General features: G+C 43.9%; 1 protein-coding gene across 1 annotated transcript; it reads right to left on the reverse strand.

Annotated features, from left to right (window-relative positions):
• Positions 1 to 876: 876 nt before the first annotated feature.
• Positions 877 to 23,265, reverse strand: SRPK1 (SRSF protein kinase 1). Its single transcript, XM_065747451.1, has 16 exons — positions 23,187 to 23,265; positions 23,053 to 23,113; positions 13,607 to 13,725; positions 12,644 to 12,752; positions 12,417 to 12,504; positions 12,127 to 12,214; positions 10,622 to 10,728; positions 9,758 to 9,923; positions 8,753 to 8,778; positions 8,088 to 8,301; positions 7,387 to 7,809; positions 6,050 to 6,150; positions 5,074 to 5,181; positions 4,359 to 4,428; positions 3,837 to 3,929; positions 877 to 3,328 (listed from the first exon to the last, which is right to left on the reverse strand). Exons 1-16 carry the CDS (start codon positions 23,197 to 23,199, stop codon positions 3,144 to 3,146), a joined length of 1,971 nt encoding a protein of 656 aa, XP_065603523.1. The 5' UTR covers positions 23,200 to 23,265; the 3' UTR covers positions 877 to 3,143.
• Between the last annotated feature and the right edge of the window lie 1,120 nt (positions 23,266 to 24,385).

The following is a 24,385-nucleotide window of genomic DNA, read 5'->3' on the forward strand; positions in this document are numbered from 1 at the left end:
CTTTCCTTTTGAGTGACTTTTCTGAGAGCTTTACACATACCACCACCCATGGACTTTCTACAGCTCTTCACACAGGGGCTGCTACGGCTTTCAGCTCACACAGAATCTGTGTGATGGGAATAGCCTCGTGGGACATCGGGTTTTGGTGTTGGCTTTTTGAGTCCATCACCAAACACGGGGAAAAGGGGGAGGTTTGGGGCCACAGTTTGCTGTCTCTTGGGCTTTGTACATCTTTTGAGGAAATGACTTCTGAATTAAAAGCTGGTGTTTTGGATTGTGTGCCCTCTCCTCGAGCCAGAGGAAATCCTCCACCACGGCCAAAGTCATCCCTGTAACCTTCCATGCCTGAAAACTGCCACCTGGGCAAGAACCACGCAGCCCTTGAAGGGCACTTACACAGCAGCAGTGCCCCTGGGCTGCAGCAGATGGTGCCCGACGTCACCACTCCCCCAATACATCCTTTCCTCTGTTGATTCCATGCTGTGGAAGGCAACAGAGATGTGAGAGGGAGAAAGATGATGTTAGAACAGTGCAACTGCAGCGGTTATCCCAACATCTGACACTTTTTTTCCCTCTCTTAAAAATGAATTATAATATTAAGTGTTTTACCAACACCCCGAGTCTTCTTCTGGAGAACTGGGACTATGCAGTACAGAAATTGAGGCATGTGATGGGCCTCGAGCTGAGAACCACGGAATTGTAGGGGTCAGAAGGGACCTCTATAGATCATCGAGTCCAAGCCCCTGCCAAAGCAGCTCCCTGGACCAAGAAACAGAAAAGAGACCTCCAGAGGGAACATAGGGAGACTAGAGCTGAGTAATTAAATAGTCTGTTTATTGTATGGCTTTCACAAAGAAAGAAGACAAAGCACCCAAGTAGAAAGAATAAAAATGTATTTTCCTTCAGGTTTTAGACTGACACAGCAAGTACAAACCCTTTAATGTGAGCACTTAACGGCAGTTTGGGGATTTAAACCCAAAGTGAGTGAGCACATGGTACAATACTGAATCCTGACAGCTGCTTCCACTGTCTCCACCTCACACAGCGGCTCCAGCCTCAGCGACCGGGGTAAAACAGTGTCCTCCTGCAGGTGGAGGAGTGCAGCAGGAAGGGAAGAAGCTCAGAATGTGCAAACCCCTCCCAGGAAAAGCTCCTGCAGCAGCCAGGCAGAAGCACACAGGATGAGGTGAGCTGTCGAGACAACAGAAACCATTTGCTCTGCCAATATATCTTCACAGTCTGTAGATGGAGGGTGTTTAGGAATCCAGTCCTGACTGCAGTCCTTCTGTAACAGATATGGAAGTGACACGCAGCTGGAAAAGCTCCGAACAGGAGGGAAAGAGAGGTCAAATCAGCAGTTAAAACCCATTTGGTGTGTTACCTTCATTCATTTTAGATTATATGCATAGGCAATCTGACCTACCCCTAAAAGAACATGCAGCATGATGTGTTAATTAGCCCAGCCAGGCACTAGACTGGAGCAACTCTCTAAGCAGATTAAATGACAGAGGTTTATGAATGAACAACTCTCATGAACCAGGATTTTCAACACACAAACAAAGTGACATGTAACGGCCATCCTGGCAGCTCTGGCAACACAATAGTCTCAGATCACATCTGCATGGCCTCCAGTGAGCTCCTAGAGGAACTTTGGTGCTCTGAGAGCTACCACAAATCCATAGCCCTATTTGGTCCAGGGAGAAGATATGCCTCTGAAGCCTCAGCACTGCCAGATCTTGCTCTATTCGGGTGCACTGAATCTGCAATAGGATGGGTAAGCCTCAAAGAAGTCATCATAAAACTATTAAACCACAGTGATTTAGCTGTAATTAAAATTAATTCATTTACTTATTACATCCAACCCCCTCTGAGAAGTTAATTCAGAAATCTCACAGAGCATTTTGATTTGGGGTAACTCTACAAGCAGCTACATCAGTATCTACAGAGGAAAGTCCATCAGCTCTCTTCCACCTCTCCTTGTGCTAACGGCCCAGAAAATAAAAGGCAATCCCAATCTGGGAAGTTAGTCCTGAAGGCCATCACCTGAAACAAATTTTAAAAAATCTTAATAGCAGGCTTTCAAGTGTTGAGCTTTGAAGTCGAGGGCAATAGCATGGCTGTGAAACAGATGCTGCCCACTCTTTCTGAGGACAAAAATGTGAATGGTTGAAATGGCCAGCGTAGACTGCGTTAGTGAAAGCCTCTCTCTCACTGGTGCAGCAACGACCTTAAGCAAGGCATAAAAGTGCCAGGAAGGGATAAAAAAAAAAAAAAAAAAATGTATAGCTCACTAAAGCACTAGAAGCCACCTGCACCACCTCTCTGCAGCCAAAGGGTGCACCCATCAGTATGCTGAAGGTTGTGCACTGAGTCAGTTCCAGCTTTTGCTTTTTTTGCTTGTCACCTTTTAGTCACAGGCTGAGGCATTAGGGAACAAGTAGAAAGCGTCACTGAATTCAGAAACTATTCTATGAGGACAGGAGGGAAAATAAAGGGAGAGGGTACTTTAGAGGACGAAACAAATGATACTAAAAAATCTAGATTTAAATAGCTCATCTCAAGAGATTCAAGCAGCTAGAACTAAAGAATTATGTGACTGAAAAGCAATGAATACAGCAGACACCTAGAAAACGATGGAGGATTTTGAGGTCTTTGCTCTACAAGGAACTAACACCACCATAGTGCCATCTGTTACTCCTCACACTGCTGCTAGCTACTGAATGAGCAGTGGGAAATGGACTCCTGAGTCAGTGAGATGAGTTCAGATCTTCAGATCTCCTTATGATAGAAGGAGTGTTGAGATTTAGTTAAGGGAGCATATCTGAGCACACATCCATAAAGTAGTGCATATCAATGAGAAGACTCAGGGAAAACTTCATGTTCTAGTCAATTAGTCTTTGGTGAAGCCCAATCAAGGCAAAACAAAGATGATGCCCACTGGATGAGGAGAGCCCCCACTAAGTCACACCAGCAAACTCAGCAGAACAGGTTAGATTTATCTAAAATCTTGGAAGCCTTGAAGGAAGAACTTCACGCTCAAAATGAACAAGAGGAAAAAAAAACAGAGCTGGGAAAGGGCAGCTGGGTGTGTATATCCTATGCTGTAAACCAGAGTGCAGTGCAGTGGCATTGGGTTGAAGCTCCTAAGACAGGAGCCAGGGGTGCCTGAGACACTCTGCTGCTGTAGCTCGCTTCTCTGGGATCAGCTCCAACATTGGTAGTAAGAAGTCTGTGAATGCAGCTGCCTCGTCCTGGGACCATTCATATTTTTCCACCAAGACTTCAAAAAGGCCCCAGGGCTTCAGTTTAGTGATGTGCTTCAGATCACCTGGAAACCAAGACAGATATATTAACTGCAAGGCATGGTAGCAGAACATTCAAATAACAGGACAAACAGCAGACTGAGTTCAAAAAGCTCTCCTGAATGGTTATGCATGGGAAAGATAAAACTGTGGGGCGTACTGAAGGAAGAAAAGTGATACTGGAACCTCTTGCCTCCTCCAGTCTGAAGAAATTCCAGTTGGCCCAGATGACCTTGGAGGTCTTTACCAATCTTGGTGATTCTATGATAAATACGTACAGCATTGCTTCCTAATCTGTTGATTTGATCTACAACCAAGATGTCATGTACCAAGACACAGTGTATTTTTAGCAGTTAGACAAGGATATCTTATAGTTAGCTGCATTTTGTCTTTTTTTTTCCCCTCCAGAGAAAGCCTCTCATAAAACAAAAGAAAGACTCTAAAAGAGCTGTCTATGTTATCTATTGTTACTGGATGCGCAAAGGGAGAAAAACCAAACAAACAAACAAGACATTTGCTTCATTTCCTTTTTACCTTTTTTGGTGAAAAACTCCTTGGAATATTTTCCTGCCAAAATGAGCTTGCGAGGTATTTTCCCCAGAAGTTCTATGATCAAAGCAATGTGATCTGCATTTTTTTCAAAACAAACAAACAAAAAGGAGAGTATATAATACATCCACAAAACACATCTTTCTGTACATCACAGTTTCCATTCCTGGAATGTTATGGACAGATTTACTATCCCCCTCAAGAACTACTTTGGCATCCACACACAAAATCAGATTACAACAGCAAAGACAAGAACTCAAAGAGTACGACGGTGAAGAGCAATGAGTTAGAGAATCAAGACAGATAATCTAGGGGTTTAAAGGAATGGAAGACACCAGGAACAAGAATGTGAAATTCTACTGCAAACAGTCAAGCACAGCAGTCCGTTAAGATTAATAACCTGGCTAAATTATTTTTGCATTGTTTCTAAGAGAAGGCTATTGTTCTGAAGAAGGATTAATTGTATTTCACATCCTATTTCCAAAAAAAAGACTTAGACAAATGTACCTTCATCTCGCGAGTAATCTTCTCCAGAATGAGGCTCAAACAAATAGTCTCCTGTTGCTAACTCAAAGGCCTAAAACAGAAATGAGCAAAATTACTTCACACATTGTTAGAAGGTTGACTCTGCCTGTTTCTGCCCACCACAAGAAAAACAGGCATAAGAATAACCTGCACAATTCTCATACACTTTTATCACCTCAAAATGCGCAATTATTCTACAGCATTTTAATGACAGCACTCAAAAACATCACAGGCATAGCTATGGTAATGTTTGGATCAGATTTTCTAATGATTTCAAACATGCAGAAGGTGCATGACATTAAAATACTGAGACATCCCTTATGAAACAGTACTGGATGCAGCAAGAAAGTCCTTATATAAAGATTTTGTCTTCACAATTGCTTTTCCACAAAGCATGACACTGAAGTACAGCTCTATTTGAACTCTGCAAGTGTTAAACAACAAAGCCCTAACTTTCAAAGGAAAAGCAACATGTAGCAGAAAATAAAACAGACCAATTTTGGTGTAGAAACATGCTATTTGGCATGTGTGCACATTGGCTGAAACCCCTGTAGGTGTTTTGGCATTGGTCGTTGGGTTTGCTGTTGTTGGCTGTTGGTCTCTCTTTGCCAGACTTGGCTGGTGATTCAGCACAGAGCACACGTTTACCAGAACGCTCCACAGCAGCAGTTTAAAATCCCCTGGATGCCACACTCACCATACAAGCTGTGCTCCAGATGTCAGCAGGGGTGTTATACCCCGATCCTATCAACACCTCCAAGGATCGGTACTGTCTTGTCTGGATGTCTTCAGTGAAGTGCTTGTGCTAAACAGAAGAAACATTTTACTGAATGGCTGGAGATTGATTAAAGGAGAAAAATCAATAGCCTGGAAGGCCAGAGCAGATCAAAGCTCATTCCCATTAGATTTCACCTGAATTGTAGATCTTTGTTAAGTATTTCCTTATATTCCTACAAGAACTGTTTAACTGCTCTACATGACACATTACTTTAGTAAAGCAGTCCAGTAACTCAGAGAAAGCAGAAAAGGGAGAACTGTTTCAGAGTCTGCACCCCTTTCTATCAGATCACATCAGTCATCATTAAAGCAGGTAAGCAGCACAGGATTGAGTTTGAAACACTTGATTTTCCTTTCAGATCTCAAGTATTTTGTCCCTTTAAAAGCCATGTAAAACATTTATTCCATTTGACGTGTCAAACATTTAAAAGCAACGTAGAACAATCATCAAAAGAATAAAAGTATTTATGAGTCTCTTTCATGTGCTCATGAATTCAGTGGAACGGTTTGAGAAGCTAATAAAGCACACAGTTAGACGCAGTAGTTCTTTTCAACTTTCACCAGAGGAGTTGTAGACTCCCACAGAAGTTTCACATACACAGATTTCTATGCACTTTATGCAGACTCTAAACTGACACTGTTCAAAGGCCTAATAAGAAGTATTCTATAATGACCAGTAATGAACACAAAACCTAGGCTGAAATCTTACATTAAGGGACCATTTCTTCCTTTGGATCCCTGGTCCCCTCTACTTTTTTTTTTTTCCCAAGCAGTTTAAAATTATGACTGCTTTGCCAAGCAGGTATAAAAAGGATTCTGTTTTATATGTGCAGTCTTGGCACACCACAACTGAATCAGCAGGTTAAAGAGTCGATGTGAAAAGTTTTTAAACTTACCACCCAGCAGGCATTTCCTAGGTCAGCTATCTTCACTTTAAGCTTATCTGCATTCTTGGGCTCAAGAGGATTAAGAAGGAAATTCCCAGCAGTTGATTTTCCTAGAGGCATCATGTACAACAGCTGATTAAAGCTCCATGAACAGAGTCACCATCTGCCATCCAAATCCTATAAGCCCTCTCTCCCCACCCACAAAAAATTTTTCCTTACAGATCTAACTTTTCTCTCCCTGAAGCCAAGGCATAAAAATCAACTTCACTCTGCGCTATGAAGAAGAGCCACCTCTGTTAAGGAGAAAGACAAGCAAACGTATGCAGGGAGGACTGTTCTACAGCACACACACAAAGTCTGTCCGTATCAATACATGCTTTTTCAATAAGGGCACTGCCAGGAGCATAACAAGTCTTTAAGAAATCTTCCTAAATCCTTGAAGGAAAAGAGTCCACATGCAACAGCATCTTCTTGACAGTCATAAGTCACTGTAGCAACACAGACGTTAGCAGAAGCTGAAGTATATACTGGGGAAAAAAAACCTCATTAAACCTGGTGGAAAGCAACAATATTAGCTCACTAAATTAAATCCAGCTGTGGATCTTGAAAGCAATTTGGGGAGAGTTGTATGAAGTAAAATCTAGCAGAGCCATCCAACTAAAGATTTTGAAATTACAGCTGCATTAAGTCTCACTTGCTGCTTTTTCACATAATTCTGTAGCAGTGCTCTGCCAAGAAAGTACTACTGAGCAACTTAACAGAATTAACAATTCTCCCTCCTACTCTAAGCAAATATACTTGACCTGACCCTCACTCAAATATGCAAAAGAGACAGATCTATCAATTCATTCAATTTCTGAAACTCATTCCAACTTCATTTATTTTTCCAGTTCTGAGAAACTGTGTACTCATCTCAAGTAACTGAGAGGAGTTAGCTTTGCTCATGTTGTGGAGCAACAGCTATCCAAAGACACCTAACTACCTATCCTACAATGGAATAGCCAGGGACAAGTAAATTTAAACTATACTGAAAAAAGTCACATGTGGAATACCTTATCAAGGAAAGAATGTTCCTACAAAGAAATCAAATGCAATTTTTTAGTGGAAGCACTTGTGGATTCAGTAGGCAGAACTAAGCTACAGCTACAACTGGAAGGTAAAAATGACAGAAAGTTTCAGAGAAAGACTGTCAGGCTAATTACTCCTGCCAGGAAAAGGTTCAAACAGGTCGTTCTGATAACTTTGCCCACAGAATGGTGCTTTCTACCAAGATTCTGATAAAGCATTGTAACAGGTCTCCCAGATCAAGCAGAAAGGAGCCCTTTCTCACATGGCTCTTCTGGTACCTTTGTTGTCTGCTGGGCTATTATTCTCATTCTCATCCTCTGATGGCATCTCTGTCCGGATGCTTTCTTGCAAATGGTTGATCTGCTCATTGAATGATTGCTCTTCGCTGGAATTAGGCTGACACACCATGGAATCTTCTGAAACTAAGGGCACGAAAGAGTTCGACACTGCTGCCGGAGGCCTGTTATCTGCATCACCGTTACGCTGGCTGTAATTACAGCTATGGAAGTTCTCCTTCTGTGCGTGAGAATGATCACCGCAGTCGTTGGCATTGTGAAGGTCATCTTCAAGTTGCACAGACCCTTGACTGCCAGAGTCTGGGAAGTCCGACATCCGTATCACACCATTGCAATTTATCTCTGTTACACATTTTTCCATGCTACTTTCCATTAGAACAGACTGTTCATGTACGATGACTTCCGCTGGAAGAATGGAAAGGAGAAGAGAGCAGAACGTTTTTATACAAAGTCAGAGCCAAAGCTGTTCAAGGAGGCCTGAGGAATGCACAGTTCCCAGAACGTATGCGAACGCAATCATTAATTAATTCAATTTATAACACCTCATTTACTAGCCTCTTTAGACAAGCAGAATGTAACACAACCATGTTGAAGAAGAGTCACCACTCTCAAAGATGCCCAGTCTGCTCACATCAGTATGACTGAAAGAATGCTGCTACCCCAGCAATATTTTTGGTCCATACCTTTCTTTTTGTCTGCATCTTCATTGGGTGGACTAACTTTTATGAGCATTTTCAGAGGGCTCTGAGCTTCCTCCTCCTCTTCAGGATGTGTCTGCCCAGGGCTTGCTTCCTTCTCCATTTCCTCTATCTCTTGCATTCGCTTCTCTAACAACTCTGCTTGACGTTTCTGTTTCTTTTTCAACTTCTTCTTCTTATTCTTTGACATTTTGTCAGCCTACAAAGAAACAGTGACATTTGACTTAGTATTTCATATTTCAATCCAACACAAGACAAGTTTTTATTTATTCTACATCAGAGGAAGCAGTTTGGGATGAAAGCTCTGGGGACAGTTCTCTCAGATACAAAGCAGATTGTAAGGTTTTTACAGCAGTTGTATTTACTTTTTATCAGTACATTTCTGTCCCTACCATGCTAACGAGGGACCCCAGTTTTCACAGACAGCAGTCAACCTTCACAACAGACCTCAAACCACCAAAGAGACACTTGGTGGTGATATACTTGAGATACAACTACTGACATCTCCAAGTGTTGAATTCAATGCTTACGTCTATGACAAATTGCACTTTTCCTTCTGATCTATTCAGTTTGCTCTCTTTTACTGCCAACTGGACTATGAAACAACACAATGGATGGATACTTACATATGAAAGTACTATTACACTTACTGGTTTTGGCTGTGGTGCAGTACTCACTGAAATGAAAAGTAAGATTAGTAAATTAGTATGTTTCCATTCAAAAACCGCAACCAGATTTTCATACTAAGATAAGCTTTTTCCTATGAGAACCTGTCACAACATTTTCTCTATGCAAGTAAAGCAAGAATAAAAAGGATGAGAAAGATCATTAAACAAGCAAATGGATAATTAAAATCCCAGATCATAGACTTGCTTGACTGATATCAAAGACTTACACTTCCTGTCATACAGCTCCGTTTACTACATACATTATGCATCTTACTGAAAAGCAAATGCAAACCAAAATATTAAAATACCATTTCCCTAACCTAACCTAGCTAAGCTACACTGCAATGGGCTCAGCAAAACGCTGATGTTTTAAAATTAGGACTGACAGAGCTTTTCAGTACATACTGCAGTAGTTCTTGGGAATGACATGCTGGTACAGATGGATACTCTGCAGAGCAACAACTGAAAATCTGTGCTCAACTCTTCAGAAGCATCAGCAAGTCAAGGAAGCTATTTATATTAAAAGCTCTTAGACTTCTGTGACAACTTAAAAAGGTAAACCATTTTGTTGAGACTTTCCCAAAATGGACTTTTCCAGAATGATGCAATGAAGGAAATACTTCAGTAGAAAATGTGAGAAGTACCTCACCACATTTTTACTCCAGTAGTTTTGACAGCATTAACATACAACATGTTCTATACCAGACTGATTGTCCTACCACTTTATCTACACTACAGAAAAGTAAAGCTGCATTAAAAGCAGATGTCAGCAAGAATGTATCCTCCCTCCATTTTTCTTATGCAAAAGACAACCTTCCTGGGCACCTCTGAGTTAAAATGACTAACTGCACAATTTGCATTTGGCTTTTCTGTAGTTACTTGCGTTACTGTTCCACAGTGCTCAGCACAGTTTTCCCTAGTGAAATCAATTCTGTTTTGAGGTGGGGAGAAATGGGGAAATAGTACCAACTTTTATGAAACAAGCACCTGCAGAGCCAGATGGTGGGGGGGCCCCGGATCTCTGCCATTCTGTTGCTTCTGCGGCCAGTCTGCGGATATACTGGTCATTAACACACAGAAGAATGTTTTCAGGTTTAATATCTGTATGGATGATCCTACACTTTGTGTGCAAGTAATCCAGACCCTGAAGAACCTGCAGACAAGAGAGAAGGAAATCAACCATGAGAAAAAGCAAAGAATTATAAAACAAAGTTGAGTGAATTTGAAAAACCATAATTCAGTACCTGCCTACAATAGCCTGAACCCAGTGAGCCTAAAGGATGGCTGTCTCAGAATACTCCAGATTAGTGCTAATGTGACCAACAGTTATTTTAGAGTTCTAGAAAATACAGATTTGCATACAGATCTTAACTATGAATTCAGAGTTCTCTTTCTACCGTCGTAATTTAATGCAACTACTGTCGTAATTTAAAAAAGCTGAAAATCAAATTTTAATGCCCTATAAAAATCTCATGGCTTCCTCCTCCTCTCCTTTTCACAGGTAGGAACGGACAACCAAGAAGATTTCTCTTGCTTTTCCATCATTAAGCACTGCACTTACTGTGACTATGTAAGAATTAGTTACATTTCTGAGGAATGACCAGGGAAAGAAGAGGTTAAAAGCAAAACTGGCCTTTCATCAGGGTTTAAGAGAGAGAAAATATCTGTAGCAGAAGTTATTTTCCAGTAGAGAAAGTGAATATTAACCCAAAAACAGCCTGGTTGCACCAGAGACATATCACTGATATTTAACTTTTGTTTCTTGTACCTGAAAAATTCTTTTTTTACCTCCCATCATGAAAGACTTCTCACTTGGTCACAGGGAACAGTGCAGCCAGAACTGGAACATACCTGTTTGATGATCTTTTTGACACAAGGGAGCGGAAGCCCCTGATAATTTGACTTGATGATCCACTTCAGGAGGTGATGCCCTAAAACTTCAAACACCATACAGATATCTAGAACAGTCAAGAAAAAAGATGGACCCAAGGAGCCCTACATTCTCAGGACTAAAGATTGAAATAAATCTTCAACTGATTTTTTGTTTCTACATTGAAGAACCCTCATCTTTCTGACACAGCTAAGAGCAGATGGCTTCCCTAACAGCACCACCCTATTATACACATCAGTGCTGTTATCTAAAATGCAGAATACAGGAGGGAGATGGTTAGAATAATGGCCTAAAGCAGCAGTAGCAATCTCCTGCTTTGGGCAGATGCCAGCTACACAAGCAACTGGGCATTACTATTTCCTGCTAGTACTGAAACAGCTTCAAGCTAACAATGTAAGCTTTGGAATAGTTCATTCTCTTGCCCCAGGCAAAACCCAATGCCAGATCTCTCTGTACTAGCAATACCTGAAAAGATAACCTGAAAAGATAAGCAGATTTCTATTTCGTAAGTCACTTTAAGTTACCAACCCCACTGCATCTCTACCAGCAAAAGCAGCTTTTTAAATGCCCGGACTACAATAATATTTATATTATTTGCTTTTTTTCCTCTAAGATCTCAGCATTTACAGTCACACTACTCCTCTACACAAGTAGGAAGCACATGTGCATTTCCTAAAAGTGAAAGAAATACAACATCAAGTCAAGACTTACTCAGTGCTAGGTTCTGGAAAAATGTTTGAGGAAATGCATTAGGTGGGTACTTAGCATTTCCTAAAAGCTTTAGGAAGTTTATAACCTACAGCCTTATTCTCTTCATCAGCACAATAATTTTCACTGATATAAAGTTCAAGATGCTGCAAAGCAGAAACGTACAAAAGGAAATCCAGCATTCAAACTGTAAGGATGTATTAGTACTGCTTCCCACAAATCAATGCCTATTAGAAGACAGTTCACAGAATTACAGGATATTTTCAAAGCAGTACACTTTAAACCTCTCAGGATTGTTGGTAAAGGCCAAGGTAAGATGTTTCCCTAACTAGAAAATCACTTCATCAAGCTACAGACCACATATATGCTTGCTATTTCTATTCACCTTGACATTTTGCAATGCTTTACTTAAATAAGGAGTTATCACTAGGCTGCCTGTAAAACTGAAGAGATGAGATAGATGGGCAAGGTATTTTGGCCAGTAAGCCACTCAGACCTGCTTCTCAAATGAGATGCAGCCAACACAGCTCTTACACGAAAGGCGTGACTAAGCAGTACTGACTCCATGACTTAGGAGTATTATGTCAGGCTGAATGACTCTACATTTGAGCTCTGCAGGCAACGGACACCCACAGAGGGCAATGATTTCACAGCAGGTTTCCTCAGGCAGTGAAATGGAAGCCTAGACCAGACCCTGGTATGACAGGGAACTCACACCTCTATTGCAATTCTTTGACTTTCTTCTACAAAAGGATACGAGAACCATTAACTCCTGAAATCTTGAAGTCATCTAGCAACTGAACAACTCTCTCTTTACTTGGATCGTTTGGATCACTGTTGCGAACCTGCAGCGAAAAAGAGTTATCTTCGTATGTCTTAAGGTGATAACCAGGCACGAATATACTTTGAAGAGCACACCTACTGCATCAGTAAGCATTTGGGTCCTACCCATGTTATTTGCTGCAAGATAATCCATAAAGATCAAGCATGCGACTAACCTGAACACCCAGAAGTGAATTAAGTTGAACCTTGCTCTCACGGACTCACCGATTTTAGCAACTTGATTTCATCCAGTGCTGTTTCTGTGTAGTGCTCTGCACTCTTCACCACTTTCATCGCCACAAATCTCTTCCCTCTATGCACACGTGGTAAGTAAATTGGAGACTGTTAGCACTCATAAGAAGTTATTCTCCAGCATTACCCTAAGTAGCTCTTGTATGCAAGAGAATTATTGGCAAGAAAAGATGGAAGCACTCTTGTGAAGGAATACTTACTGGATGTCCCACGCTAACCAGACAGTGGAGAAGTGGCCCCATCCAAGCTTCCGAATCACGTGGTATCGTCCATTAAAGAGATCTCCAATTTTCACAAGGTGATAACCACCTGGAAAAGCAGTGGGAAGTTGGTATAACAAAGGATCACACAAGGGCTGAAGAACAGGTACGTGGAACAAGCATCACAACTTGAGGCATGCATTCTTATGTGTTTAAATATCTATAATCGTATAAACAAATGCAAATGTTTATCTAACTGGGTTGCACTAGAATGTAAGTTAGAGGCAGAGCAGCACAGAGCCCCACAGCTGGAATGAAAAATATCTTTTTAATATAACTGAACTAGAAAGATCAATCATAGAAATGTCTGAGTTGGAAGGGATCGTTAAAGGCCAACTGGTCCCACTCCCTGCATTGATCAGGGAGGCCCACAGCCCCATCAGGTGCTCAGAGCCCCTCCAGTCCTGATCCTGAGGGTCTCCAGGGATGCTCCAGCACCACCTCTCTGCACAGAACAACCTAACCAACTTTTCCTCATTTTTAGTGCAAGTCATCACCACAGCATCACAAAACATTTTCCTCAAAGAAAGCATCTGAGGCTCACTAGGCTAACAACCTTTGGAAAATACGGTTTATGAAATCTCAAATTTAGTTTAAAGTATGATTTCTTCTATTGAAAAAGATATGGATGTCTGCTTGCTCTTACTGATTCGGAAAGTCCGCTGACACAGATGAGAAGCCAACGTGCATTACGAACAGCTCTCTAACCCAAATCTTGACTGATAACAGAATCAATCTTTCACAGGTTAGTTTGAGAAGTACTATTATATTCATCCAATTAAAAAAAAATACTTAAAATAATCAGAGAGATGGTTTAATTTTATCTGTCCATAGCAGATGGGGAAACAAAGGAAATTCTTAATTACACTGAAAAAGTTGCACCTTAAACAGGCATGTTTTCACCTTTGCAGTAATCATTTGGATCCTCTTGTTCATCATCATCTGACCCCAGGATTTCTTCTTCTTGCTCTGGAGGATCGTTCTCCGAATGGGCAGCAGGGCCACGGTGCTGAGTGTCAGGTCTGAAAGAAGACACTGTATGTCCCACACCAATTCAGTACCTCACATTTCATACAAGAGATTGTAAATAATGGAGAAGACATACTCCTCAGTCTCCAGGAAAAAAAAAAATTCACCTTTGTTTCTACTTTAGGAGGAAAAGAATGTAAACAATGGTTCATGTGCTAGCAAGAAAGACAGCTTAAGGCTCCAGATTCACTTTTACAGTAGAATAAAAAAGGGTCAGATGAGTGCGAGTGAAAAGCTTAGTGACTCCATCAAGATGTTTAAGCACCTCTGAACTCCTTCTCGGTCCTCTTATTCAGAGAGGACTTTTCTGAAGTAAATTTGGATTTTGAGATGCTCTCACAACACCTGAAGATTTAAATGGTGATGAAGGATATTTTGAATACTACCTTCAATTAATTCTCACTCCTTTTGAAACAAATCAGCCTCATTTTAGAACCCATGCCCTTTGCTCCCTTCACCTTCCAGAGACAAAATGAACATTTAACAATCTCGCTGCCTCTAAGCCTCCAGACCCCAGATTTCTGGCACTGTCCTGATGTCTCCTGTTCACACACTGCATTTCTGGCTTGTCTCTTCACTGAAGCCTGAAGTTTGCTGTTGTTGGAGCTATGGGAGGCAGGAAGATGCATAGGTGTTCTACAAACCTTTCTGAGTGCCCAAGACTGAGACAGCAGCCACACAGAAGCACAAGATAACACTCTTTACAATGGTTTTCCCCACCAGCATGAGTTAGCAGAGCTTCCTGCATTGAGACTGTTTTCCCAGAGAAGTAGTAGATACATCCAACCCTATTTTAAATCCAACTCATTTTGTTCAAGGGAGTATTAAATTCTGAGACAGCTGCAGGTTATGCCAGCAGGTACTGTGGATGCGTATGGGCTTTGGGATGCAGGATCTGCAGCTCCTGAGTTGGAGTCAGGTCATGTCAGCTGTATCAACTAATGACAAAAATGAATGCATCAACTTTTTAGCAGTTATGCAGCAGAATGCACGTTCAACATTTACCTACTACATGCACTCTGCTGAGATTTTACACATCAACTACATTCCATTTCTACACATTAGAACAGTAGTTCTCTACAATACCTACAGAGAGTAAAAAGGAAAAAAAAATATCACACTGTCCACTCCAATCATGACTACATGTGTAACCATTTACAGCAGAGAACTGAAGTTCATTAAATCAAAGAGGAGCCACAAGGTCACCCCAGATAAAACCACACCGCCCCACAATGCCTTCGCTGTGCTGTCAGAGCCACAGAGCCCTGCTGACTTCCAATTTCAGGAACAGAAAAGCAAAGCAGGCAGCAGTTCAGCATTGAAGGGGTTGGAAGGGACCTCAAGAGATCACCGAGTCCAACCTCCCCACCAAAGCAGCCTACAATAGGTTCTGAGCCTTACAACAGGACTGCTGGTCAGACAGACAGAATGCTATTTCACTGCAGCCACTCTGTAGCCTGATCCAGCCCCAGGTCAAAACCATAGAGCTATGGAGTCAGGAGAGAAGACAAAAAAAAAAAAAAGGAAAAAGTCTTGGAGGACAAAAGCCTTCTTTAAAAGTGCTGCATTCCTCCAGGGACAAAGGAGCTACAAACAGACATTAACTGTCCTCGAATCACAGCAAGTAGCAACAGCACAAAGGGGAGACTGGATGCTAACATACACTGAATCCTACAAATAGGGAACAAGGAACTGGTCAGAATGGAGAATTTAAGCCCAGCAGCCACACCCACAGCATAAGTAGTGCAGAGTAATTCTACCCAGAGCCCTTTCAAGATTTTCACTTTGTGACTGCGCAAACGGGAACAGATTCAAAAGATTATTCATCTTCAGAATCACTGATGCAGACAGAAACACCATGCTGCTCTGCAGTCCCAATGCTTTTCAATAACAGAGATTTCATGACCAGGGCAGAAGTTACTGGAAGCACTACACCCGTTTGCTGGGCTTTCTGCACCCATCCTAAAGGGGCTGAACACAGCAGTCTGCAGCTCAGCCTGTCCTGGGAATCCAGAACCAATTCCTATGAAGCACTTAATTTGTATATTACAACCTATTACACCATAATGTGGTACAGAGCTGTATTCAGGTCATGTACATTTCTACAGTGCTACTTCCTTCACGAAATCCCCTCCAAAACACATCTCATTCCTTGTCTTGCTGCAGAGGTCCATCAGATGTCAATACATCTTACCACTTCCCTCCCCTTGACCACATCAACTGCAAATATGGATTAAAGGAGCCTTCATCAGTGCAGATATATATGAATACTGAAGAAAAATTAATCCACAAAACCACAACCCTCACCCCCCTGCACCCTCTGCGCAGGCAGGGCTCTGCCAGGCACAAAATGCTGCTAAAGACAGCAGGAAAATCCATACCCTGGATTTAAAGATGACAGCTGAAACTGCCGTCAACAGTATTACAAGACACAGATAAATATATCACCTTTTACTTTCATTTCTCCATCAATGTACTAATCAATCACCAGAATGAATGACACAACTACACAGTAGTACTTTGCTGAAAGAAGACAGGAACATTAAGGCAGAACACCAACTCCTACGGAACTCTCAAGAACCCATATCCAGAGTTCACCGCCCTCCCCCCAACCCCCCCTCAAAAAAAGTCCTTATCCTCTCAGGAATGCTCGAAGAACATGAGACAGAGATAAGTTCATGAGACAGACATAAATTAGGGTAACCCACCTGCAGGAAGCACGGCCTCCCATTGAGACAGATATCCCTGGAGACAGCCCAACAGTTTTCAAAAGAGCCATTAAAAATCGGATGGCACTGCTGAGAAAGGGGAGGACATGGATGGCCGAGGGGCCGGGTCCTCCGGAGCGCAGCCAAGCTTTGTGCGGGAGGAGGGAGGAGAGGGATCTGCCTCCACCACCTAGCTGCAGATGCACAGCACTGCATTGCAGGTGAAGGGCCTTGCAGCAAGACCGGGGGCTGCTCCCAGCTGACCTCCTGCAAATTCAATCATGTCAGGGGTTGAGCATAGAGAGACTCATCTCCTCCTCTTGATGTTTACCTGTCTCCATCTTCCCTCTAATGAAATTGGGAATTTGGGAAGATGCTTCACTTCATCTTCCTGCACCAGCCGGTTTTATTTGCCTATTCAATACTCCCTGGATTCCAAGTGGGGATGAGCAGGGAGGTTGGGTAGCTGCCCCAACCCTTTTAATACAGCACAGTCGCACAGCAGAGCAAGGGCGTTCAAAGTGAAAAAGGCATTTTCTGAAGTAATTCCAAATCTCTCCCTCCAGAGCTACAAGAAAAACATATCCTTTACTCTCAGAAGTAACAAAAAAGTGGGAGAGGAGGCAAATCTTCACCAGATCTTAAAAAAAAAAAAAAAAGGCAGAGAATTCCATATTCTTCACAGCAATCACTTTGCACTGTTTGTGATGCAAAGGAATTACCAGCCACCTCTGTGCCTGCTTATCCTGCTTGTCTGCGTAAGCAATAGGGGAAAGAGCTCAGCAGCATGACATCAGCAGTAAGGATGCAGAGCCCAGCTATGAAGGCATGGCTATCACAGGAGGTGTTCTGAAGCAAGCTCTGCCCTTCTAAACCAGGAGATCCAAAAAGAACGTTATTCAGCCAGCTGAACAACTGAAAGGTTTGCACCTTACAAGCTCATGGAATTAAGTTTGACAGTCTTTTAATGCACATTGGTGGGAGCTGCCAGATGTCTCCCTGTTAGAAGGGGTGCTTACAACACGAAACTTTCCCATGGTACACAGTTTGCTCCCCACTCCCTGAACTGATCACACAACCACCTCTCAACGCACCGCAGGGACAGTAACGTTCATCTGGAAGAACTCAAGAGTTCAATCACTTCTTTCTCAGAAAAAGAGTTGAGAAAACATTTTTTATTCACATTGGCCTCCTGCACAATCTGGTCTGCACTAAAAATCAGCTCAAAAACCATGAAGCAGCCCTAAGCAGGGGACCACAGTCACATGGATCAGCACAGCCTGCAACGGGTAAGACCAGGGTTCTTGGTGCTGTTCCATTGTCACTCTCTGCAAAGCAGCAGGGAGGACATCCCAACAGCCAAATCTCATGCAGTTCCACCATCACAACTCAGAACTTGTTTTCTCCATCTCCATAACAAAATGCTTCTAGAAACCATTTTCATGGTTTTATTTAAGGCCATTCAGTGACTTTGTCAAAACAAGTATTTTTCCTTGTCTTCAAACCATCGCATGATAACAGAAAACAACAAAGTATTTTCCTTATTCCTCCTCTTCATCTCAGCTGGGCATTCCTTTGATATTTGAAGAACTGATGCCCATCTGCAGGAAGCTGAAGATGACTGCTTTCCCGAATGATTTTCAGGCTTCCTTCAGCATTACCCTTACAGACATTATCAGCCCTTATTTGGGAGATAAAAGGACACACATGAAACCTGCATTCTTAAATGTAATCCAGTTTTGAGAATGTAAGACTGAAGAGTAATCTGGTTCATCCTGCAGGAGACACAGGCATGAGCCCTGTAGCAATCTGAGTCTCCGACTTAAGTACACTTTCCACCTTAAACATCCATCCAGGGATTTCCATGACTCCAAACCACAGCAAGACCCTACTTTAAGTCCTATAATGGTGCCTTGTAGGGGACAAGGACCCAAAAACTTGAAGCTCCATATGGCATGATGAAAAGAGCAGATTTAATACTTCCCCTATTTTCATATCCACACATCAAGACAATGTCTCTAAGGGAAGAGTGCATTGCAATCCATAAGGAGCCTGCAATTTCAGGATCACGTTAAGGCACCTCTAGTCAGACAAACAGCTGCTTCTGACACTAGTCTCCAGTGTGCCTACATGGAGGAGACTTGCAAGCAAACCCTGAAATTATAAGCACTTTCTTGCTTGTATGCACTTGACCCTTTCTACCCTTTTAAAAATAAGCATATTTGAGAGGCTTTCCAGGAACCAGATCTTGTCAGGGATTTCTGAGCCTATATTCCACATTATTTTGCAATTCTATGCAATTCATTTACTCTTCCATCCCTGTTTTCCTGAATTAAGAACTGGCACCTGCTGCTAGGAGGGCAGATCCACCATACTCACTGCTGCAGGTCCATCATGCTGGAGCTGGGGGTGTGCAGGAATACCACCACTGAGAGCTTACAGGGCCAGAGACAGAACATTTAGCTCTGAAAGAACAGAGCATGGAGACACCAATACATACTTTTGCTTGGTAAATAGCGGGAGTTCAGTTTGAAGATAAGTAATAAAGCATTTCACATTAGAATGGCACTAATACAAATAACAGAGGCAATTAAGTTTCTTGCTCCTGTACCCACTCCCCCATGCAAGCACTTAACAAGCCGTTTGCAGAACTATTTGCTATTCCAGCAACACAAACCAAGGGACTTCCATGGAAACCAGCAGAGCTTATGTTACAACCTGCCATGCTGAAGTCTGGTCATGACTGCTGTATTTGAATGAAAAATTCTGTGGGCGAGGCATCAAGTTCTGACTCTGCTTTAGATGTACTCAAAATACCAAAATGCAGCTCTGGTATTAATGATGAAAGACAAGTGGGGAAAACATAACCCGAAATCCTGATGCCAGGAAAAGTCTTCCAGAAGCAAGTGAAGGACCCAAGAGGGCTGCCAGACCTCCAGGGCCCTCCAAAGGCAGTAAGGAAGTGATACAAGAAGGACATGCAGTAATAAACAAAGTACTGCAGACGCTTCAAGGAACTTTCCTCAACTCAGAGTGTGTAGAAAGATTACCACTTTCCTGATTGCTCTTCATCCCACAATTCTACTGCTGTTCAGTTGGAGAGGAAGAAGATGATAACGGTAAAAGTCTGTCCAGAAGATTACAGATAACTGTAAACCATCTGCTTGAAGATGCTGAATACTGCACCCACGTGGGAAGGAGAGGAAGCCAGATGGTGTCACTGCCCCCCCTCCTCCAGCAGAGGTAGCTGGAGGAACTGTCCAAGGAATTGGGAAAAAATGTCTCCCACTCAGCAGAGCAAAGCCCATGAGTCAGACCCGTTCACCAAGCACTCCATTAGAAGAAAGTCCTGCAACCACGTATGTTCCTCTGAACATGCCATATACCACAGCTGTATGTCTACCATTAGTTAGTCATGCTTACAGTAGTAAAGTGTAGTGCTTTGAGGCACAGTCAGTTCATCCCCCTCACTCCCCACACACAGCTGCTGCAGTTTCTGTGCCTGAGGGAGCAACTTTTCCCAGAACATAAAAGTCACAGCTAAAGCATAACACCAGACTTGGTGAAATACCCAATTAGCCAGTCAGCATGCAGACCTGTAGTCTAGTTCTATTAAAGATGCTCATTTTCCACACTTCAGAAAAAATGAGCTGTAGTACAGAACCACATGTTCCATTGCTCGTGTAACTGCTTTCAATACAGATAGTTATTTTGGAGCCTAGTTTTTTAAACCCCAGGTTTCAGTCACATCAGTACCCAGGACAAAGAACAGCTTGGTGATCCCAGGGCTTGTGACACATAGACAAAGAGCCACAGACCACAACTGCCAGCAAAATGCTCACTGCCATGAATGCTCAATCCCATTACAAATTACCAAATCACTGCTTCACTTCAGTCAGTAACTGCTGCTCTGCCTGCAAAGCTAACTCAAACCAATGCTCCCTTCCAAACAGTGCCCAGGAGTGGACTCAGAAGCCAAACTGCAATGTGTTGCTCACCTGCACTGCTTCCAGCACACCAGCTCCGCAGCGTACGCAGCAGCTGCCTCGTGGCTGATGGAAGCCTGTGCTGTTGGCACATGCATCACACTACTCCCCACTGCTCACAGCACACCAGAACACAGGATTTGGTGATTAGCTCCCCAGAAGTCACAGAAGAAAAAACAGCACAAGAACACAGAAGAACACCATGGAGCTTCGGACCTCCTGGTGCAAATGCCATGTCCACCACACCTGCCTGCCAGTGCCGAGTTCTGCAGAGATCAGAAACTGCTTCAAACTGATTCAAAAAATCCATATTTCTGACAGTCAGACCAAAAAAACAACATGGATGCATCTCAAGATCCAGCTGCCTGAAAGGTTTATGGTCAAACCCATAAACGTTTTAGTTAAGTAAAAGCTTTTAAGCCTATAAGATCCTTTTATTAAAAGATTTCCTCTCAGTACCTCTGTGAGTCAACTGTGTGACAGTGATAGAGCTCTTTGCACCTCACAAAATGATAAAGTGAAATGATCCCATCCTCTCCAGGCAGCTTTCAGCACAGCTGTCTTCAGGCACCAGCAAACACTGCAGTTGTCTACATACCAACTCCCTGTGTTACATCAACAACTAAAGCTTTGAGGTGTGCTTTTCCTGACAGTATCAAGAAAAGACAAAGAGGAAACTTATCTCTCATTTCCCAAAAATAATTTAAAGCAATTCTCATTCTACTCCCCTTTTTGATGGAAAGCTGAGAAAAGAAAATGAAATAAATGCTTCCCTGAAGCTCACAAAGCAACCCGGTGACAGCCTATGTCAGAAGTCATATCTCCATGCATCCAGACTTGCTTTGTTTCTCCTCTGAGGCATTCAACTGTCATTCTTCTGCCCCTCTCCTCCTCACAGCAATGGGAGCTGGGCAGAAGGTGCACAGCCACACCACTACTCCAGCTCCGTAGCAGCTAACATGGCACAGAGCACCAGGCCAAGCAAGATGACTCCTAAACAGAGATTTAAGATGTCCAGTTTAACAATTTTTCCATGTTACCAGAAGATTTGGGGTGGTTTACTGGAGTGAGAAGATACTAGTACCCCACCTCCATACTACCAAGGAGCTTTGCCTGCTCCTTCTGCAGGATAACATGTGCTCTTACTTCTCCATCAATATCAAACAAGGCTTTTAGAATGGATAGGATGAGAGATGGGTAGAATGGGTTGTTGCCATTGCACCATATAAAGCACAAAGTACATGCCAGTTTATTTAATTTGATAGGTTGGAGCCGCTGAATATGCTCCTTGAAAATAGTAATGAAGCAGTAGTTTAAGAAAATAAGCACAGCATTTCACAAATAGTACAGTTCTCCACTCAAAGTTAGCAGCAGTATCAGTCAGCAGCGCAAGAAAGTACCTGCCCTCGCCATGTGGTTATGAAGTGCATTTAAAAATAAATAAATAAAAACGTCAGCACTGAAAGTTATTGTTCAGCAACATCCAGATTGCACAGACAACAGCCATTCCAATCACAAGAACCAGTGGTGGTCAGTGCTGTGTCTGCAGCTGGACAAAGGAGAAAAAAGAAAGTAGGCAAATCCAGAACAAAACAAGCTATCGTTTGCTCAGAAATGATAAGAGAGCTCTCAAAAAGTTGTCCTAATGGTATCTTCAAAAGATACATGGCACATCTACAGAACAGTGTGGAAATATAACACATATCTCCCAAAGAGCTCAGTTTATAGCCCTTCACCTCCCCAGAGCCCTCAGAACAACTGAATGTCTGCTGGAGACAGTAACCAACCAGAAACACTCTAAAACACAACTTGTCAGAGGAAGTGACTAAGAACCGCTGTAAGACAGATACCCACAACTCCCTGCACCACCAAAGCCTTTATGTAGGAACCATTACACAACCTAACAGTGACAAGAGAAGTGAAAATTGATTTGCACTAAAAAAAGGGCAGGTTTAAGTTAGAAGCTCGGGAGAAACCCGAGGACTACAAGATGGTGAGGTGCTGACTTACAACTGCTGCCCAGAGCTGTGGATGCCCCAACCCTGGAGGTGCTCAAGGCCATGGATGGGGCCCTGGGCACCCCGAGCAGGGGGCACGCAGCCCACGGCAGGGGTGGGGCTGAGGGGGCTCTAAGGTCTACGGTTCTATGATCCTGAAGGTTCCTCCTACCGAGGGACCCCAGCAGCGAAGCACTCACATCACCACACAGCGTTCTGGCAAGCACACGGCTGTGTGTTTTACACCCAGAACACAATGCATCTGCAGCGATGAATGCAGCGCACGATGAGCGTTGCTGCGAGCCATTGTCTCCACTCGAGACCCTTTAATTTTCCTCTCCGCATCCCCATCCTCCCTGCACACCGTAACGTTCCTGCGGCGCGAGGGCGGCCACAGAAGAGCATCAAAGTCGGAGAGCCACGTAACCGTGCCGTTACAGAGCCCTTACGATAAGGATTTTAATAGGAGGAAGAAAGGGGCGTGAGGAGAGTGCAACGGCTCAGGGAGCGGCGGGAGGGGCTGCAGAGCTCCGTTACCGAAACAAAGCGGCCCGGGCCCACGAGGAGCGGCCCAGTGCCCCGAGCAGCCCTTCCCGGGGGTGCGAGGAGGGGAGCGGGGCCGCACTCACTTTCTCTGGGCCTTATCCTTCTTGGCTTTGGTCCGCTTCTTCCGAGCCTGCAGCGCCAGCACTGAGAGGAAAGAGAGAGAAAGAGCGTGAGAAGAGCGCGGAGCCACCGGGCCGAAGGGCCGCGAGGCGCTCACCTTTCCGCTCCATGGCCGCCAGCGCCGGGAGCCCGGGGAGCCCCACGCGCCTGCGCACTGCGCCGTGCCCCTGCGCCACGCCGGGCCGCGCCGGGCGGAGTATGCGCGGTGCGAGCAGCTTCGCGCGCCGCCCGCCCGCTTCCGCCTCCTTCTCGCTCCCCCCGCTCGAGGCAGAGCGGTGAGCGGAAGCCGCGGCCCCTCGCTGCGGGCACCGCCCCCGCCTGCCCGCCGCGGGGCGGAGCTCCGGGGACGCGTCCGCTTGCAGCGTGGCGTGTGGTGTGTGCTGCGTGGTGCGCGCGGGGTGGCGCTCTTGGCGGCGGGAGGGGAACGTCGCGCGTGACGTCAGCACCGCGATGGTGACGTCAGCACAGCGATGGTGATGTCAGCACCGCGATTGTGACGTCAGCAATTGGCGTGCGCGGAGCAGTCACGGAGGCTCCGAAAGCAGTGCCTCCCACTTACTTCCACGGACATTGCAACGCATAGGAAGAGCACAATAACATTGTTTGATAGAGCAGATTCTCAGCTGCAAAGCACTGCTTTTCAGTACAGTCATTACCACTAGCTGTGCATTTCTGCGTTACTTGTGATAAATAGGAGCTGCCATGCCATGCTCACAACAGTCTGCACCAGCACAGGGGTGACCCACTGACACCAGGAATGTCTAGGAGGCTCAGAGGAGACCTTATTGCACTCTACCACTTCCTGAAGGGAGGTTGTGGTGAGGAGGGGGCGGGCCCCTTCTCCCTGATAAATAATGACAGGACGAGAGGGAATGGCCGCAAGTTGCACATGGGAAGATTTAGATTAGACCTGAGGAAACATTTTTTCTCTGAAAGAGTGGTCAGGCACTGGAATGGCCTGCCTAGGGAGGTGGTTGAGGCACCATCCCTAGCGCTGTTCAAGAAGCGTTTAGATGAGGTGCTAAGGGATTTGATTTAGTAGTTGGGTAGGGATAGTGATAGGATGGTTGGACTAGATGATCTTGTAGGTCCCTTTCCAACCTAATGAACCTATGAACCACTGTGGAGATGCACCGCGCACTGCTACACCGCTCACGTGCACTGTTCAGTCTCCATAAACGTTCACCAAGCATCCAGGAACGTCAGCGAGTGCCTTGCTTTCCGCACGGAGGACATCAGTGACACTTCTTTGCTTCGTTTGCGCTTCCACATCCGACACCGTTTTCCCCCTCTGCT

The sequence above is a fragment of the Cyrtonyx montezumae genome, unplaced genomic scaffold (assembly GCF_038088225.1).
Source record: "Cyrtonyx montezumae isolate F1298 unplaced genomic scaffold, pur_monq_1.0 scaffold_45, whole genome shotgun sequence".
NCBI classification, from domain to species: domain Eukaryota; kingdom Metazoa; phylum Chordata; class Aves; order Galliformes; family Odontophoridae; genus Cyrtonyx; species Cyrtonyx montezumae.

What these genes read in the sequence shown, in the direction of transcription:
- SRPK1 (XM_065747451.1), bottom strand. An exon ending in CCCACCATCTGGCTCTGCAG is followed by an intron (nt 8,779 to 9,757) that starts GTGCTTGTTTCA and finishes TTTTCATTTCAG; the next exon opens with TGAGTACTGCACCACAGCCA. An exon ending in CTGCACCACAGCCAAAACCA is followed by an intron (nt 8,302 to 8,752) that starts GTAAGTGTAATA and finishes GTTTCTTTGTAG; the next exon opens with GCTGACAAAATGTCAAAGAA.